We start from the raw sequence: 19812 nt of genomic DNA on the forward strand, positions 1-19812 counted from the left end.
GCCCTGCTTGGCCCTGAGCCACACTCAGGTGCCTTGCGAGACCAGCGCATCGCAGTTTGGTTCTGGCTCGGCTCCGAAAAGAGCCAGTGGATAACCACCCGTACCGTGAGGGCCCCGTGCTGGCTCTCCTCGGATGCATCAGTGGAAAAGAGGTACAAGAGTGTATATTTGGGCCATGGATATAGCCCACAGCTCGAGCCCACAGCTCTAGCCCAGTCTAAACGTGTGTTGAGTTCGAAATCAGGGCTAGACTCAACAGTCTTAGTCCGGTCTAGCCTCTCACCTTGGGCTGCCACCTTTAAGGTAAAAAAAAAACCGAGACATATCATGGGAAGAATGTCTTACTTGAGCGGAAGAGGGGGGAACTACATGTAAATGCATTGTCTACAGTGGTGTGTTGTTATTATTACGCTACTGACAACAAATGGGGCTTTTAAATGTCCCGGGAAGGTTTGGAGATTTCCCAGGATAGCAACTGCTTCCTCAACACGGGGACAATCCTGGGAATGCTAGGACAGATAGCAACCCTACTTGCGCTACCGGGGCTAATCAACACTTGTAGCCCGGGCCTGCCTGGAGCTGGGACATTCCAAGCCTCCTTGCGGGATAGTTTGACCTCCTGGCAAGATCAGATAGAGGAATTCTTGTGGGGTCCGGCCAGATGAACCAGGGACTCGGCTGTAAAGCGGTGGGGGGTTGGAGGGCCTAGTTGGGGGGGCCTGGTGACGGCCGGGGGACCCAAGGCAGACTAAAGTGGGGGGCCTATGTGGAATGAAATGGGGGTGACCCAACCAAAACCCCTTTTACGGGGCATCTCCATGGAAACCGATTCCCTCGCCTGCCCCCCAACACCATTTTGTGCAAAATATGTGGACCAAATTTGTGATAATGCCGCTATTGCGCGCGTGTGTGTATGTGTGTAAGTGGCTGGTTTTGTAAGTGTGTGTGTTAGTACCGGTGGCTGAGGCAAGAGTGAGGTGAGGAGACATTGCCTCACACCCACCTCACCACACCGTGTAAAGAGTGGCGGGGGGGGGGCTAATTAATTAGCGCCTTTAATCCGGCTCCCTTAACATAACCCCGCTTTAAAATCGGAAACCTGAACCCTAAATTGGCCGGATGTTTTTACCAGTAACGCTTGTTGAGATACGGAAAGCTTCGTTTGACCCCGGTATCCAACATATTCCCTCAGAAGTGACTGGTATTTCGCGTAAAACGTTTTAAGGGGGTATGTTTTTGCTTCATGTAGTTTTCTTTTCCCGCCAAATTAACCGTCAACCCCTCCCCCCCATCTTTCCGCCTGCATGCGACGCAGCCGCTCTGGTCGGAGATCTTAACTCCTTCCCGTGTTTAATGTCTGGATCCGGTATTACGCGAGTTGCACTGAGACGAGTTGCGCTGGGAGATTAAGACTAATGGGCGCCGCGTTCTTAATTAGTCAGCGTCTCGTCGGCACCGAACACAGTATTGGGGGAAGGGTTCACGATGTAACGGCTATCCAGCAGTTCTAAGGGGGCATCCATTTTGTTCGTACGCAAAAATCTGTCAAAACTTGACCCCCCCCTCCCCTCCCTGTACGCAAACAGATAGTCCACCGCCAGACTATCTAACTCATTTGAAGGCCAATGTAGAAAAAATATTATCGAGGCTTCACACCCCCCCCCCCCCCCGTTCCTTATGCCTACACTGTCAGTAGACCCCCCCATACGTAAGCGAACGCGTTTGGATTAACCCCCCGTCCCCCTCCATGCGTACGCACTAAATGGATGGCCCCTAACACGGCCATCATCGCGGAGTCGCATAGGGCGAGTAAGGAATGATAGATTCCAGTATTTTCGATTGGGTAATGCGGTGCTTCATTGGCTCCGCGTGCCCCCCTTTACAGCCACTGCTCTACTCCCACAACATGAGTGTTTACAAATGGTAGAATCGTTGAGTCGAATCTCGACTCCCCTGTTCGTGACGCCTTACTCCTAAGTCAAACCGCGACGCTGAAAATATTCAGTGACAACATTCATTCCTGTGTACACCCGTGAGGTTCTATGGACTCGTACCAACTGCGGTAGAAATTATATTTGCACTGCAAGAACGAGCAGTGTTTATGCTTGTTACAGCACCCCTCGCATCCCGTTGGTATCGCCCAGACTAAACCTGCCTTGTCTGCAATGTCGGGCGATACCAACGGACCGGGAACTTGTGATGGGGGCATAGTGTTGTTGGGGTATTTTCGACAAGTTTGTCGACAGATGTCTGCTGCCTTGTTAAATTATTAAGCGAGCCCTAACCCTCATATCTTCTCCGAACCTTCGCCATTACCCAATCTATTCCTCTATTCCAAGACCCAGCCCCAACCCTCGCCTACAGCCTATCACGAGCCCTTCGCTCAAGTCTGGCCCAAATCTTAGCCAAAACTGTAACTGAGAATCAAACTCTTTGATTATACCGGAGGAATCTGATGATGTGTGAAGCTCTTTTTCACAGATGTCCCACCCTAACTCTAGCCGTAAATCTAACCTTTGCTGTAGCCGTATCTCATAACCTCATCCCCTGAACCCTAACATATGCCTTGACCTAATCCTAGACGTAACCTAACTCATGCATTAACCCTAGATCTATGCTCTAGATCTGTCCCCAATGTGAAATGTAACCTCACCCCTAACCCTTAGCCCTAATCCCGAACGTATACCTGGCCCCTTCCCCTCAAACCCCCATAACCCTATTCCTAGCGCATGCATTGTCCCTGACCCGAGCCTTAAATATATCCCTAAATATATCCTCCGCACCCGAACTCATGCCCTGTGAATCCTAATCTCAAAAAACCTTACCCTAGCTCTTGCTCCTATCCATGACTCGTGCACTGACCCTAACCCTAGCTCCAGCCTAACCCTTGACCCGACCCCCGTGCAGTGGGAGTCTGTGCGTGTGGGCACGTGAGGGGTAAAGTTTGATCCCGATGCTGCATTCTGTGCCAAGGTGCGATGGGGCCAAACACGCAGCAGACGCAGGCCAGCAGTGGCGATGAGACATGGTACAGGGCCCAGTAGGGGAGGGCATGTCTGCCTGCCTCATGGGAGGGCATGTCTGCCGGCCTCATGGGAGGGCATGTCTGCCGGCCTCATGGGAGGGCATGTCTGCCTCATGGGAGGCATGTCAGGTAGAATGAAGTATCTAGTGGTAGAGCATTGTGCAGTGGGAGGGCATGTTTGACAAAAAACTTGAAAGGCCATGGCTGGTGGCAGGGCATGTTTGGTGTTAGGGCATGTCTAGTGGTAGGGCATGGCCGTCTCGTGGAAGGGTGAATCTGGTAGATTGGCATGCTTGCTACAGGAGAGGGCATTTCCTAGATAGGGCATTCAATGCTCGATGGTGCTGCAGGAAGGTGTTCGTGGTCATGTTGGTGATGGTAGATTCGTGGCGATGGTGAGTCAAATTAGCGTGCAACAGCTACCGTTGTTTAACTAGGTGAGCGACCATTGACGCCCAAAGTCCGTGTTGCCAAGTATACCGAGTAAAGTAAGCGACAGAAACCAAAAACGTCTCATTTGTTTAGGCGAAGCGGAATCTGAGTGCGCGAGCTCACGTTAAGTTGCACGTCGTTCTGGACTAGCACCTCAAGTTCACTGTCGCGGCTCTTATCGTGACCTTAATGGTTCGATGAAGTTCCTCCTAATAAATCTCGTGAGCTGTCACTTTCACTGGGGGGGGGGGGGGGATCCCTCTTCGTGTAGATGCCATTGTAAGTTCGACGAGTCCTCAAGTGTCACATTCGGTGTGAGCTTCATCATCCCGTCTCTACCCGGATGGGGCCTCGCAATCTCATGGAAAGGGTTCACTCAAAGCTATTAAACAGTCCCCGGTGGTCACAGAAAGTCTGTAACGGTGTCCACCCCCGCCCCCCCCCAGTGAAGTTTTTTGTGTAAGTCAGGATTTTGTTTCTGGTTTAACAATCTGCCCTCGTGATGCGGGCACTGATCGAGGCTACCTGGGCAGTGGACGGTCGGAGGCCGCTCCCCGCGTGGTGCTAGTGGCTGAGTGGGTATATCATCATGATCAGCCGTCTGTCCACTGCTGGATGAAGGCCTCTCTACGTCATCGCCATCCCTCACGGTCTCGCCATGCAACAATCTCCATCACCACGGCGGTCGCGCTCTTTGGTTGCCACTCCGCTGTGAGTCTCGACCACGGCCACCAACCCTCCTCGCCATGACGCGCTCTGCCAAAGCCAACTCACTTCTCCTGCCAGTCATTGTGATGTCTCTAACTTATTATCATCATGGTATATCCACTGCTGAATGTGATGACGATGATGGTATCTCTAGCCCGCGTGTGTTCTCTAATCCACGTGCTCCTCTTCCTGATTCTCAGTGCAAATCCAAGCATGCGTCTGTCCATGCTGCTTTGTGCACTTTTCAACTTTTGTTCCATTTCGTATGAAACAAATTTGCGAAACATTTAAACTAAACATCTGAATACAAAAACACATTAAATGGGAAAATAAGGAGATAAACGTGGAATGTATATTTTATTAATTTATGGGTTGGGAGGTTTAGGTGTGTGTGGTGTATGGGGGAAGGGTGGTTTGTGTTGTAATTGTTTTTCCTCGTTTGGTCTGTGAGCCCCCGCGTGTCGTGCCAGGTTCGAGTGTTACCAAGTCCCTTACTTCGCACGCACTGCTGCTCTTTGTACATTTATATCAGCCGGCTCGTGACGCACGGGTTACGAGTTCGCGCCCGGCATGGGGAGGGGTGGGTGGATCAGGGAGTGATAGAATGGTTGATGGATTAGTATGGGAACGGAGGATGGTGAGTGGATCAGGGTGAGACAGGCAGAGTTATTGGACCAGAGAATGACGGGAGAGGTTTGTGTATCAAAGACACATGGTAAGGGTTTGTGTGGATGAAAGTGGTATGGGAGGGGTTGGTGGATTAGACATGGGAGGAGCATGAATCAAAATTTTATTAGATGAGTGAATCAGTGTAGGGTAGGCGAGTTGGTGGATCAAAATATAACTGGAGGAGTGTGTTGATTGGGATTATATGGGATCGGAAGGAGTAGTGGACAGGACGAGAAGGAGGTTGGTGGATGAGTATGGGATGGGAGAAGGTTGAGTGGATCACCATGAGGTGGAAGGAGTTATTAGATCAGAGAAGGATGGGAAATGTTGTGGGATGGTGGCATGGAAGGGGTTGGTGGATCAAAGAGGGTTGGTAAGGGTTGGTGGTTGATAGTGGGATGGGAGAGGGATGAATTGATCAAGGAAGGATGAGAGTGGTTGGTGGGCCAGGTTGGGATGGGAGGTGTGTCTGAATGACGATGAGATGGAAAGGAAGCAATAGAGGATCAGGTAAGGTCAAGAGGGTTTGGGATATCGGCGAAGGATGGGAGGCGTGGGGGTAGTCATTAATGGTGGGATGGGAATGGTTGGTGGATCAATGGGGGATAGGAAGAGACTGGGTGAATCAAGGGTTGGTAGATCAAGGTGAGATGGGAGAGGATCCGGTTTTGTTTCTTAAGTCGTTAACTTTTTACTCCGCAACCTTAAGAACAGGAGAAGCGAGTTTTGTATGGATACAAACAGTGACAACATAATTAGTCATGAAATTACCGGGGTCTCTTGAAACCGTGGTGACTTTACAAATGTATAAGTCTCGAGAAATATTTATTTAACGTTTAAAACGTGTGGTGAAAAACTTAAAAGATGAATGCTTAATAAAATGTGATTAACAGACTCGAGTGTTAGTCAATTCCATAACAAGCTCATTGCTATACAGTGCATTGTGGGAAATCACGTGACACGTTTGCTACATCAGCTGTCATCATCATCATCTGCCTAATTGTATCTACACTTTAATGATTTTTTAAAATTATACTACGGTGGCAGCGGTATATAAGTGCAAATAATAAAAACAAATTCATCGATAAGTGCCCCTCATATTAAATATATATGTAACAGGCAACACTCCCAGCAATGGCCACTCTTCCTCTGTGCTATGAACAAATCCATTGGCCGAATCATACCTCGTAAATACGATAATCTCTCTCTGTCCCTGCTTCCCTCTGTGCCCCATCTCGTTTCCAATATTTCTCCCTCCTTGCAACCCTCCACTGGAATAAACTGACCCTGTACATTGACCAGGTCCCCTCTTTAACCTCCTTCCGTTCCTCTCTAAAAGCTTCAGCTCTTCTACATCGCCCATTCCCCTCCTCTTCCCTCCCCTCTCCCCTCCACTCCGTCCCTCTCCTGCCCTTGTGTCCCCCATGTGCCCTCTGTTACGGTCACTCATTTCTCGTCCGTTGCACTGCCCTTGCCATCTGAATCACTCAGTTTTTGTTACCGTTTCTAAGCTATGTAAAACTTCATCACCATCGTCTTCATCGGCATCTGTCTCATCATCATTCATCGTAATCATCGTCGCAATCACCTGCCTCATCATTACTGTAATTGCTATCAATCATCTGTCTCCAATTAACACTTAACTATTATACCTTCACTAGTGCTGTTTTTTGCTGGCCACTTGGCGTTTCGAGCCGTTGAGTCTGTACTCGGCAGTGTATTAAAAACACTCGTCTCAATCATCTGTGCTATCATCGTCACCATTATCATCATAACGCTCACTTTCAATAGCTTCTTGCATAATGTGTTTGCATAATGTGTTTGAGTAATGCCTCTTAAATTAGCAGGCAACCCCCCTCTGTCCCATATCTGTCCCTTCACAAGCTCAACTTATGTTTTACACATCCCATCAGCTCTCTACGGCCTCCCGGGAGTGCATGATTGCAGCAGCATTGGTTCAAAACGAGCAAAACTCCCTACCGGGTTCCAAATTCAATGTCTCAGCAGCAGTCGGGCTCGCTTGGATCAACGCTGCTGAAGCGCCAGAGGTTTATCGGCAATGATCCTCTTATGATCGCAGCCTCATTGCCAGGGGAAATTTCAGCACATACTGGGACAACACACAACCCTATAGCTTCACAAGTAGGCTGTTGTCAACCTATACTCTTTGGTTCTTTCGGTAAAGTCACGTAGGTATATTATTTATATTATTTTATTGTTTTAATATAACCAAAGAGTATGGATTCCTGCAGTCACGAAAGCTTCAAATCAAGATTGTTATCAACCTACTTTATGTACTGCCTCCTTCCACCAATAATCTCCATTACAGACACTTCTCATTCGAAATTTGAAACGTGGCCCACAAATTGCTTAATTGGGAAAGAAACCAAATCGTCACATCGCAAATCTACTGGCAGACGAATGCCCATTTGTAGGTCGGTGCTGAATTGCAGCGGTGCATTGTGATGGTTGAGCTGAGCGTGTGATGTCAGACACGTTGAGGTGGACTTTATTGCAGGATACTGTGAGAATAGAGCTGGTGCTGACTGCGAAATGTGTTGCGATTCTAACCAATTCCAGTACCCGCCATTCGCCACTAAGTGATGGTGATCTCACCACGGTGCCTGTGCGAGGCGAGGTGCACTTTGAGGCCACGTGAAGTGTCGAAGGCTCACGTACAAGAGGTCATGGGACAGACCCAGGTGCCATGGCTTGAACAGGAGATTACTAAAAATCCTAACCTTGACTTTCAACGAAACGAGCACGTCCCCTGCCATCTCGGCGGGATCCACCAACCCTAACCCCTTCTCCTCGGCGCCTTCACGGCCTCTCGATGAAGCGCATGTGGAAGGGCTTGGGCTTGAGGATGACGGTGAGTTCCCCGTCCAGGTCCGGCAGGCCTCCCCCCGGGCCCCCCTCGGCCTCGAACCGGAAGTCGCGGATGAGCAGCGCGAGCAGGATGTAGAGTTCGGCTCGCGCCAGGGAGGCCCCCAGGCAGGCCCGGGAGCCCGCGCCAAACGGAAGGAGGCTCCCCACGCGGCGGCGCTCGGCGGACGGGTCACGGTGGAGGTGACGCTCTGTTGGGAGAGGCGGGGAGGTGGAGTAGAAGGTGGCAAAAGGAGAGGCGGGGAGATAAGGTCGGAGAATGGAGGGTGGGAGAATGGATGGGTAGATGGGGGGGCGAAGATGGCAGGGGAAGAGAGGAGTGGGGATGCGGGGTAGGAGATACGTTGATGAAGAAGAGAGGAGGAAGAGAAGGGAGCGTTCCTGGGAGGAGGGATGTGAGGAGGGAGAATGCGGGAGGAGAACGGAGAGGAGTGGAGTAGGAGGGTAGAGGGTGAGGATGGGTGGATGGGGAGAGAGGGGAGAATGGACGGAGAGAAACCCACCTGCAGAGTCGACTAATCAACCAACCACTCAATCACTGAACGACTCAGCCAACCACTCGTCTAACCACTCCACCAATCTACTCCCCCCACACCACCCATACCAGGGCCTGGTGTTTGGAAAATCTGCTGAGATTGGCTGCGTCTCCAGGTGAGGCGAGTGGAACATCGTCGCCTCCAGGTGAGGTGACATCTAAACATCGCAGGGGGTAGGAATTCTCGTCGGCAGGTCTGGGTGGGTGGGGAGGTTGGGATGTGAGGGGAGGGGGCGAAGTGGGTGGGCGTGACCTGGTTTAGTGAAGGCGTGGTCACGTGGGGGCTGGGCGTGGCCTCGCCTCACCTGGCTGGAAGCGCTCCGGGTGGCTCCATTTGTCCGGGTCGTGCTGTGCGGCCCACAGGTTGGGGATGACCGTGGTGCCCCGCGGCAGCTGGTACCCCCCGACACTGCACGGAGGTCAAAGTCAAGAGGTCCAGATCAAGGTCACTGTCGTGAGCCCCACCGCCTTCCCCTGACCCCCCCATCGATCCCTGAGTGTTGTTTTGCAACACAGCACGGCAGTGATGTTCACGAGTGCCTATTAGAACTCGTGTGTCACGTGGTGCGGGGTGATACCTGCAGTCGCGCGTGGTGTGGCGCGTGGTGAGTCACCTGGTGTCACGCGTGGTGAGGTGCTTGGTGTGGTGCGTGGTGAGTTGCGTGGTGAGGCGCGTGGTGAGTCACCTGGTGTTACGCGTGGTGAGGTGCGTGGTGAGTCACCTGGTGTCACGCGTGGTGAGGTGCTTGGTGTGGTGCGTGGTGAGTTGCGTGGTGAGGCGCGTGGTGAGTCACCTGGTGTCACGCGTGGTGAGGCGCGTGGTGAGTCACCTGGTGTCACGCGTGGTGAGGTGCGTGGTGAGTTGCGTGGTGAGGCGCGTGGTGAGTCACCTGGTGTTACGCGTGGTGAGGTGCGTGGTGAGTCACCTGGTGTCACGCGTGGTGAGGTGCGTGGTGAGTCACCTGGTGTCACGCGTGGTGAGGTGCGTGGTGTGGTGCGTGGTGAGTTGCGTGGTGAGGCACGTGGTGAGTCACCTGGTGTCACGCGTGGTGAGGTGCGTGGTGTGGTGCGTGGTGAGTTGCGTGGTGAGGCGCGTGGTGAGTCACCTGGTGTCACGCGTTGTGAGGTGCGTGGTGAGTCACCTGGTGTCACGCGTGGTGAGGCGCGTGGTGAGTCACCTGGTGTCACGCGTGGTGAGGTGCGTGGTGAGTCACCTGGTGTCACGCGTGGTGAGGTGCGTGGTGTGGTGCGTGGTGAGTTGCGTGGTGAGGCGCGTGGTGAGTCACCTGGTGTCACGCGTGGTGAGGTGCGTGGTGAGTCACCTGGTGTCACGCGTGGTGAGGCGCGTGGTGAGTCACCTGGTGTCACGCGTGGTGAGGTGCGTGGTGAGTCACCTGGTGTCACGCGTGGTGAGGTGCGTGGTGTGGTGCGTGGTGAGTTGCGTGGTGAGGCGCGTGGTGAGTCACCTGGTGTTACGCGTGGTGAGGTGCGTGGTGAGTCACCTGGTGTCACGCGTGGTGAGGTGCGTGGTGTGGTGCGTGGTGAGGTGCGTGGTGAGGCGCGTGGTGAGTCACCTGGTGTCACGCGTGGTGAGGTGCGGGATGCCGAGTGGCGCCACGGGCCGTGTGCGCAGAACCTCGGTGATGGTCGCGCGCAGCAGCGGCGTGGCGAAGCGGTCAGCGTAGAGCGGGGCGCGCGCCCGGCCCACGGCCCCCAGCAGCTCGGCGTGCAGCCGCTCCTGCAGCTGCGGGGCACGGGGGCGGGTGCGGTGGGGGGGGGGGGGAGCGGTGGCGCGGTGGTTAGCGCATTACACTTCGGACACGGCGATCCGATTTAGATTTCCTCGGCTCACAGCCAACACCAGTGACGATTATCTGAACCTATCTTGGGCCTCCCGTAAGTCGACTCAGCCTCAAATGGGTGCCTGAGGCGTTAATTAAACATCAGCACCTGAGAGACAAAGGCGGCCGGCCGTGGTGTTGGCCACCCACGGCCTCGTGTGCCGTGCCGGCCTTCGTAGGTGCTGCTCGCTAACAGCACTTGCCCCGACAGTCTGTTTCAGGTCACACGGGGGAACTTTGTCTTTGATGACGAGTGGTGACGACGACGAAGATTGTGGCGATAGCGTGGCTGATAATGAGGATGCTGATGGTGGCTATGATGATGATGATGGTGGCGCCGACACTGCCGCTACTGATGCTAATGCTGTTGCTGCTACCAGCGCTACTGCTGCTGCTGATGATGCCATCTGTTACGATGATGATCATCAAGTGATTGATGATGATTCAGAGATTGATCACGATGCTGATGCGCTTCCAGCTCGGTGCAAATGGCCATCATGATGCAACCGCGACTGTTGCTGTTGGTCATCACCGCCACCTGGGGATCGTGCATGAGGAACGCGATCGCCCAGACCAGCGTGATGGCCGTCGTCTCAGAGCCTCCGACCAGCAAGTCCACCAGCACCATGTGCAGGTGCTGCTCTGTGAGCGAGCCCTGCTCCACCTGCTCCGTCTCCTCCTCGTCGTCCCCCGCCTCCTCCTTCCGCTCCACCTCCCCCTCCTCGTCCTCCTCTTCCCCCCTCTCCCCCCCCGCCCCCCGTCTCCCCCGCCCCCTCCCCTCTGCCTTCTTGCTTCAGGAACCTCAGCATGGAGGTGGTGATGTCCTCAGTCCCGGCGCGCGCGCCTCCCTTCTGTTGGGGGGGGGAGGCAGAGTGCGGACGGCGGTGGGGGTGGGGGGATGTGATGGCATGTATGTAAGGGGGATGACGTGAGTGAATATGATGGTGAGTATGATGGTGTATTGATGAGCGTGATGACGTGAGTGATGGTGCATTGGTGAGTATGATGGCGTGAGTGTGATGGTGAGGTGATGGTGCATTGGTGAGTATGATGGCGTGAGTGCGATGGTGAGGTGATGGTGTATTGATTAGCGTGATGGCGTGAGTGTGATGGTGAGGTGATGGTGCATTGGTGAGTATGGTGGTGTGAGTGGATTGGTGAGCGAAGTTGCTTTCAAACCTTGTGCGCCTCGAGGTGCCCGGCAACCACGTGATCGCGTCTCTCTACGGCCTCGAGGAAGCGAGTCCACGTGGCGCTGGGGAACCTCTACACGAGCGCGGGGTGGGGGAGGGCGGTGAGTAGGGTGAGTGGCTGGACCCATCGTGGTGAGTGTCTCTGCAGGTCTATGCGGTTCGTGTGATGGTCACGATGTCTTCTCGTCAGCTCCCACGGTGCAAATCGCAGCCTCCGACTCCTATTATCCACTCCATATCTCTGCTGTCGAAGAAGGGCCATCGCCCGAAACGTCGCCTATTACATATCTATATAGTTTTCCTTTTAAGACCACGAAGCGTTATTGATGCATGTGTTGAGTGTTGTTGTTTTTGTGTCTGGGTGAGTAATGGTTCTGATTCTCTGTCTGAGTTCCCCCTGGATCTGGTTCTGACTTGAGTCATGGCGCCGGGTCGAGTTCGTGCTGGTCCCGATTCGCACGGTTGGCTACGTACGATGCGAAAGAAGCTCAGCACGCATAGTCCAACATCACACGTGGTGATGATGCATGTTAGTCATGGGTCTGGTCCAATGTTAGTCTTGGTTTTGTTTGTAGTCCCATGTTAGTCCTGGTTCTGAGTCTGTCTACAAGTCGTGGTTGTGGTCCAGGTTAGTCGTGCTGTAGTTCCTCGTCCTTCGTTAGTCCTGGGTCCCTGTTCTACGTCAGTCCTGCTTCTCGTGCCACGTGAGTACTGGTGTGTGGCTCGAGTCCCGCGTTGTCCGTCGTTCCGGTTCGCACCCGGAGCCAGGGTAGGTGGTCGCGCGCCATGATGGTGGAGGAGCCCCAGAGGTGCACCAACTCGTCGAGACTCTCGCGGAGTCTGCGGAACTCGGGGTCCTGCTCTGCGTACTGACACGCCGAGAACGCCACACCACCACACGTACACAACTCCGCACAGACGGATTCAAGAACGCACTCTCGTGCCGTCTGTCATAGGCAGTCAGTCACAGAGGCAAGGAAGAGGATGGATGGTGGGTCGTGAGCTGGGACTTGAGCAGTCGACAGCACGGGCCACTGGGGGAAGGAAGTTCCAGACCGAGGAGAAGGAGCGACCTGCCACTGAGCGATGGCGAACTCGAGAGCCTCGTTTGCTGGAGCGGAGAGTGCGTGGAGGGGAGTAGAGTGAGATGAGAGGGGAGAGGTAGGAGAGTGCGTGGAGAGGAGTGGGATGAGAGGGAAGAGGTAGGAGAGTGCGTGGAGGGGAGAAGAGTGAGATGAGAGGCTTTTGCATGATATTTGTTGCTATGTTTAATATGTTATATGTTTGGTATATCCGCATTTACCGGTGTCACATGAAGCCATCTAATCACGAGTACGGAGCAGTGGGTGGCGGGGAGCGAAAGAGGGGGGCGCGCGTGGGGTGGGGGGCCGTACCCTGACGCCGAAGCTGAGTGTGCACACGATGTTGCTCGTGTGCGTCGACAGGATTGGCATGGGGTCCACGGGGCGGCCCCCGTGACCTCGGAGTACCTGACGGGGGGAGGCGGGGGGGGTCTAATTAAGTTGAGATAATCATCGCTGCGTGACGTCACGTGTGACACACGCACACACGCGTTATAATTAGCGACGTAATGCAAGTTCAACGTGTTTACCAATCATCTGGCACGCGTAGCGTGTCAAAAATCCACGCACGGCGTGGGAAATGGTTAAATGTGGGCAGGTGGACGGAGGGGGGGAGGGGTCAGCGGGGGGCTGGAGTTCGAGCAATCGCTGCCCCCCCCCCCATTCTCCCAGCGCCATCAGCCCCCCACCCCCCTCCCCGCTCACGTGACACAGGCAGGCCCCCTCGCTCGCGATGACCGCGTGGGTGGTGTCCGCGCTGCGACCCCGGAGCCCCCGCGCGCGCCATGCGGCTCTGCAGGCGCCACGCGGGGGTGAAGTCGCCCAGGGAGAGGTCGCGGCCCCCGAACGAGATGGCGCAGCCTGGGGGTGGGGGGGGGGGGTAGAAAGAAGACCTCAGATAGGAGAGACGGTGTCGGTTTGAGTGGAGCTCTGTGTGATGGAGCTCCCTATGACCACACTGAGTCGTGGGCCCTGCTGCTGACACGCTGGGGGTTTGTTGTGAGATGTTTGCCAGCAATGAATCACGAACATTCATGCAGTGTTTGTGTTTATCGCTACAGAAGCGTGCATGGTCATTTCTGACCATTACGTGCACGGTTATAATCATAAAATCCTGCTCGATTATTTTTAAACGTAACCGGTTTTGCTGAAAATAAATAAAAACCATGAATCGGGCGCATTGCCCACGTGACAGCTCGATTCGTTCGGCTGCGTCGGGTGGTGGAGGGCGCACGGCACGAATGGTTGCCATCGCACCCGCACATGTTTGACCCAAACAGAAACCAATTGTGAATCATCTCGTGTTGGTCGCTAAACCATCCGTACGAGATGACACACGCATGAGTTTGAGTGATTCTATTTGTTAGGCGGAAGACGACGACGACGACGGTCATGCCGCTTGCACTAGCCACGTTGTGTTTACACGGGAGGCCCGTGGCGATGCGTGAGCACAGCGACGGCACAATAACGACACGGACATGCGAGAGAACTCGTAGAGCAGGGTCCGAGAGGGATGTTGCGCAATCAAGGGGCGCGTGCGGGCTGGGGGTGGGGGGGGTCAGCCGAGTTGAGGCGGGTTCCGGGTGTCGATGTGAGGCGCGGGGCAGATATTTTCCGGAGCCCCGCCCCGGGCTGTATCGAGTACCCGTGTACGTCTGGGGACGGCCCGCGAAGTCGGCGCTCTTCTTGATGAGAGCCTCACGCAGCACCTCGGCCGAGTTGAGCACCACCATCTCTACTCGCGCCACACAGACAAAGATCCCCCGTATAGCCTCCACACACACACTCACACTTTTGGGACAAGTGCTGTTCGGGAGTACCGCCTTTGATGGCCGGCACGGAACACGACGGGGTGGATGGTCAGCACCACGCCCGGCCGCCTTTGTCTCCCCAGTGGCGATTATTACACACCGCACCAGGTACTGTACTGATTTAAGGCTGAATCGACCTAGGGGAGGCCCAGGATCGATTCAGATAGCCGTCTCTGGTGTTGATGGCCGTGAGCGGGGATTGAACTCGATCGCCGGGTTCGTAGCGGGGCGCCCTAAACCGCTGCGCTACCGTTGCCCACATCATCAACAACAACAACTAAGTGGCGGTGACGTCACCACGGCGCTTGTGCCAGGCTAGGTGCACGTTGATGCCACGTGATGTCTAACGCCCGCTGGCAGGAGGTCACGGAGCAGACCCAGCAGGTGCCACGGGTCGACTGACATCACCACCGTCACCACCACCAGCATCGCCAACTACCACTCCCAACCCCCACGACGAGCAGCCGCGGGCAGCGTCACCGTGGGCCCCGAGGCGCAGGCTGTACACGGGGCCGTGGCGGCGCGCGAGCTGCGCCAGGTGCCGGTGGCGGTCCGTGCGGAACAGCTCGGCGACGTTTCCCAGCAGGGGGACCCCCCGGGGTCCGGGCACCCCCAGGGAGCGGCGCCCCGAGGCCGCGCGTCCCCCCGAGTTGAGCAGCAGCAGCAGCAGCACGAACAGCAGGAGGAGCAGCAGGAGCAAGGCGCTCCACGTGAGCTCCATGCTGACGATGGCGACCAGGGGGAGGAGGAGGGGGTGCAGGAGTTGGCGATTCTGCTGATGACATTCGGAGGTTATTTGGTAGTGATGGTGATGGTGGTTGTGCCGCCTGATCCCCTCCGGGCACCGCGCCCGTATCACCGTGGTCACGCAGAGCCCGCGGGCACTCCGCCTGGGTCAGCGTGACCCAGGCGGAGTGAGGCGGAGGGTCAGACGTGGGGTCATTTGCGGACGTTGTTTATGAATGAGCGGATCGCAAGTCACAGGGGGGGGGTGTGAGTTTGTGTGAGAGTGTGTGAGTTTGTGTGAGAGTGTGTGTGCGAGTGTGTGAGTGTGCGTGTGAGTATGTGTGAGTCATATAGCCCGCATGCCCAGCCACCGCATGCCTCAACAGCTTTTGATCGGCTGGATTGACGGGGCTTAAACGGGCGCAGCACGGGCTAGAGAAGAGATGGAGTGATGTGGTACAGGAGGACGTGGAGCTGAGTGGACTTGCCGATGACTGGTACCAGCGGTGTCAAGATCGGCCTCTGTGCAGGAGGCTCGTGACGGACGCTACTGGGCAGTTGGAGGCAGTCGCCCTCCAGCAACAACGGGGGCGGAGGAGCGACGCTCACAACAACGAGCGGAGCACCGGGTGGCTAAAGCACAGCAAGTTGGCACAGTAGGGGGCACAGGTGGTGCATCAGCCAGTCATCTCGGTCATCTCAGTCAGTCGACCCGTGGCACCTGGGTCTGCCCCTTAACCTCCTGCCAGCGGGCGTTCGACACTTCACGTGGCCTCAAGGTGCACATAGCCTGGCACAAGCATTGTGGTGACGTCACCGCCACTTAGTGGCGAATGGCGGTTGTTGTTGTGTTATCTTTGTTGTGTGCGTGTTTTTGCGTAACACGAGAGAACAGAGGGACAGAGATACACAAGCACCCTACGAGACAGAGACAGCCAGACATAGACACACAGACACCGACAAAGGGAGACGGACAGACACGCAGGCACGCACACAGGCGGGAACAGAGAGATGCACAAGGGGGGTGGGGGGGTAGGGAGACGCAGTTACAGAGATGAGAGACGGGAGAGAGAGAGAGGGCGCCCCTGTAGAACTCTCCACTTAGCGCCGTGTTCTCTCAGTCAATGCCCTCGCGTCATGCCCCCCCCCCCCAGTGCCAGTAACGCTGACGTGCAGAGTCATGCGCCCTGCCCCCCCTACTAGGGGTGGGGAGGGGGCGCAGGGCGACGTTTGTGCAACTCTCCGGACTTGTTACACCACGCGCGCATCCACACGCGGGGAGCTGCAAAGCGATGGGCGGTGATCTTCTTATCCGACACAATCTCTCTCTCTCCCTCGCTATTGCCCCTCGCATTTCGTTCTGAAGCCGAACTTGGGGGGGGTGGGGTGCGTTTTGGGAGATGTTCCCAAGGAACATCTCCCAATTGTAGCCGTCCTCGAACAGAGGGCGACAGCAGCAGGAGCCGCGATGCAGCGGAGCGACTGCCCCAGGCTTGGTGCGCCTCCTCCACCTCCTCCTCCACCTCCTCCACTACCTCCTCCACCACCTCCTCCACCTCCTCCTTCACCTCCTCCTCCACTTCTTCCACCTCCTCCTCCACCTCCTCCCGCTGCTGCTGCCGCTGCTCCGCGTCTCGCGCGGCTCAACTCTCACGCGAGCAGCAGCAGCAGCGACATCGGTGAACCGAGTAATTCGCTTGTCGCTGAGTGCGACGCTGCGGCCGAGATGAAAGCGGGCGGGTCGCTCGCACGGCCGGTCGCAGGCCGCGTTGGGGCGTCGTGCGTTGAAGGCAGAGGCGGGGCGGGCAATGGTTGTGAGAATGACATTGACCGCGTGTGGAGGTTCGGAAGTGCGCGCGCGTGAGTGGGGAGCGGTAATGTCGTGGACAGCGCGCTGCGCTGCCAACCCGGTGACCCGTGTTCGATTCGTACTCACTCCCAACACCAGTGACATTATTTAAATCGGTCCTCGCCATCCCCTAGGTCGACTCAGCATTAAATTAGTACCTGGTGCGGTGTGAAAAACATTGGCACTGGGGAGACAAAGGCGGCCGGGCGTGATGCTGGCCACCCACCCCGTCGTGTGCGCGCCGTTCGGGATGTAGTGAACACTGGCCCCATTGTTCTAATGGCCTCGCCAGAAGATCAAATTGACACAGCGACGTCTGAGATCGCAGGTCCAGCGCGCTCGCCATTACACTCTGACAGCTCCAAGTGAGTGAAGGTGAGTGTAGATGGGTGTAGGTGAGTGTAGGTGGGTGTAGGTGAGTGTAGGCGCGTGTGTGTGTGTGAACAGCACTTGCCACAACAGTCTGTTAGGCTACACGGCGCATCTTTGTCTTGTGTGTGTGTTTGGGACCTCACCTTTCTGCGCGGGGGTCCCTGGGTCCCTGTGTCGCGGTGTCGCCGTGGGTCTGGTGTCGGGGACCCCTGCGGCGCGTCGCGTCTGGCCGCTGTGCGCGCGTGTTTGTTTGGGTCGCATCCTGGTGTCGGGAAGTCGTGACGGGAACAGGCGGGGACCCCGAGGGGGGAGAGAGGGATGAGGGGAGGGGGTGGCGAATGGGAGGCGGGGGGGGGGGTGAAGTCCCCGCCAGGGTCTCAGGGGTTACGATGGCAAAGGGGCGGGGAGGGCGGGGCTGGAGAGCCCGATAAGGGTGGGCGGGGCGCGTGGGTGGCGAGTGGTGGGGGTTTGGGGGATGATGAAATGGAGGGCGGGGGTGGGGGGATGAGGGGGAGGGAGGGGAGTTGATGGTGAAAGGGGGTGGGGGTTGAGACCCCCCCCCCCGAGAGCGAGCGGTGAGGGATAGGGGGGGGGGCACAGAGCGGCGCGGTTTGTCGGGGTGGAGCTGATAAGAAGGGGGGGGGGGTAGAGGTCACGCGCGTCTTGAGCAACTCTGGGGGCGGGGGGGCTGACGTCACCCAGGTGCTTGCTCACTCGCCCCCTCACGCCGGGGGCGTCCCCCCGCGCTTTGCTGATTTGCGCTCAGCGAGACGGAGATGGTGAGGGAGGGGGGGCGGGAGGGGAGGGAGTGAGGGGGTCAGCGATGGGGGAGGGAGGGGCACGGGGGGAGTTCACGTGCTCGAGGGGTCCCGGGGATGAGAGGTGGGTGGAGGGGGGCTTAGAGAGGGGGGAGAGGGATGGGAGGGGACGAGAGGGAAGACAAAGACGCGTGGGGGAGCAGGTGAGAGAAGGGTGGGAGAGAGGAAAGGGGGGTAGGGTGAAGGGAGAGAGAGAGGGGTGAAGTTGAGAGGGAAAGCGGGTAGGGAGTGGACACGGGGGGAGGGAGGGGGGCAGAGACGACCAAGAAGGGGAGAGAGGACGTGGGGGGGGGGGTGAAAGTGAGGAGAACGTGGGGGGGGGTGCATGTGAGGAGGGGTGGGGGGGGGTCGTGAGAGAGTAGCGAGAGGGGGGGGGGAGGCGCCTGGCACCCGACAGTGAGAACCCCGCTCGCCGCCATTCTCAGCCACAGGGAGAAGAATCGGGAGATGGGGGGCGGGGGAGCGGAAGGGAGAGGGGATGAGCCCCCATTAAGGGGGTTCCGCTGGGTGGGGGTTCGGGGGTGCGGAGATCTGGGGTATCGATTGAGGGACCGGTGACCGGGGTCCAGGAATGCGGGGGGTTTGGATCCCGGGGAAGGGGTCAGGAGGTGGGGACTGGGGTCTTGGGCGCCTTGTTGGGGGTCCGTGGAGATTCTGGGGCTCTGGGGGTTATTTCAGGCGACTCGGAGTCACCTGTGGAGACGAAGGCTGAGCCGGGGCTGGCGGGAGGCGAGAGGATGATGGAGACGCCACGACGCCTCTCTCGGGCGCAGGGCTTCGGTGGAGCCCCGTGGGACACCCACCCCCCAGCGGCAGCTCGCCCCTGCCGTGGGACGATGAAGGTGTCCTGTGGATGTTGCAACGACCGATCAATGGGGTCACGACCCCCAATCAAGAGGTCACAGCGCCAAGTCAATGGGTCATGGACGTGCAGGTCGGGTGAGTGGCCGTGATGATGACGACGACGATTCCACTTGCTTAGCGAGGAGAGCCTCACTGAGTCTCGTGACTTTCTCACGAGGCTCCTGCCAAGTTATCGCAGGAGGGGGGCGATATCGCTGCTGCTGTGTGATCCCGACTGAGTGATTTTTGTCACTTTTGTGGAGGTTTTGTTTTTGTCCAACACCGGTGACATCGCATGTCGGGGTGTTCTCGCTCTGGCTGGAAACCAGAGGTCCTGGAGGAGGCGCAGGCAGGCCAAGGGGAGAGAGAGAACTACAGACTGCACACAGAGAGGCGCCCGACTCAGCCTCTCTCCTTGCTGCGAGGCACTGCGGTTTTTATTGCACCACCAGCCTGCCAGTCACATGTTGCTGCTGCTGCTGAACTTGATGGTGCTGATGGTGCTGCTGATCGTGCTGCTGATCGTGATGCTGCTGCTGCCCTTGATGGTGCTGACGCTGCTGATCGTGATGAGAGATTCCCTCGATCAGTCGCGATCCAAGTTACACGAATCATCGCGCACTGCCGGGGGCAGGGCGGGGGCGTGGGTGAGGGGGGTTAGGGGGGAGTGGGGACGGCAGAGAGAGAGAGGACAACGGTGACCGATGTTTAGAGAATCGCCGGACAACAACAACAACAACGCGTAGCGGTACAACCCGTATTCAACCCAGTGCCAATCCACTGCTGGATGAGTCAAGACATCTCCACGCCCCGTGTTGCTCATCGGTGTTGTTTGAGCATACTTCACCACGCTGGTCAATGCAGGCCACATGTTTTTGCCCGACCTTTTGGAAAATGCCCATCTCTCTGCTGTTTATGAAGAAGGGCCGTTGTCCGAAACGTCGCCTATTTTGTTTGTTTCATTTATTGTAGAGCCCCCCCCCCCGCTGTAGTTGAGAAACGCGTTGAGTGGTTGTTGTTGA

The 19812-nt window shown here is 56.7% G+C and overlaps 1 protein-coding gene across 1 annotated transcript; it reads right to left on the minus strand.

Annotated features, from left to right (window-relative positions):
* Window positions 1-4505: 4505 nt before the first annotated feature.
* LOC144724192 (steroid 21-hydroxylase-like) lies at window positions 4506-17357 on the minus strand. The gene is given in 12 exon segments (XM_078603108.1): window positions 4506-7911; window positions 8561-8664; window positions 9830-9999; window positions 10635-10752; window positions 10754-10947; window positions 11276-11362; window positions 12048-12236; window positions 12619-12779; window positions 13077-13232; window positions 14017-14106; window positions 14663-14954; window positions 17273-17357. Coding segments are annotated over 11 exon segments (1767 nt in total). The 5' UTR covers window positions 14904-14954; window positions 17273-17357; the 3' UTR covers window positions 4506-7654.
* Between the last annotated feature and the right edge of the window lie 2455 nt (window positions 17358-19812).

This window comes from Lampetra planeri, chromosome 20 (assembly GCF_965212315.1).
Source record: "Lampetra planeri chromosome 20, kcLamPlan1.2.h2, whole genome shotgun sequence".
NCBI classification, from domain to species: Eukaryota; Metazoa; Chordata; class Hyperoartia; order Petromyzontiformes; family Petromyzontidae; genus Lampetra; species Lampetra planeri.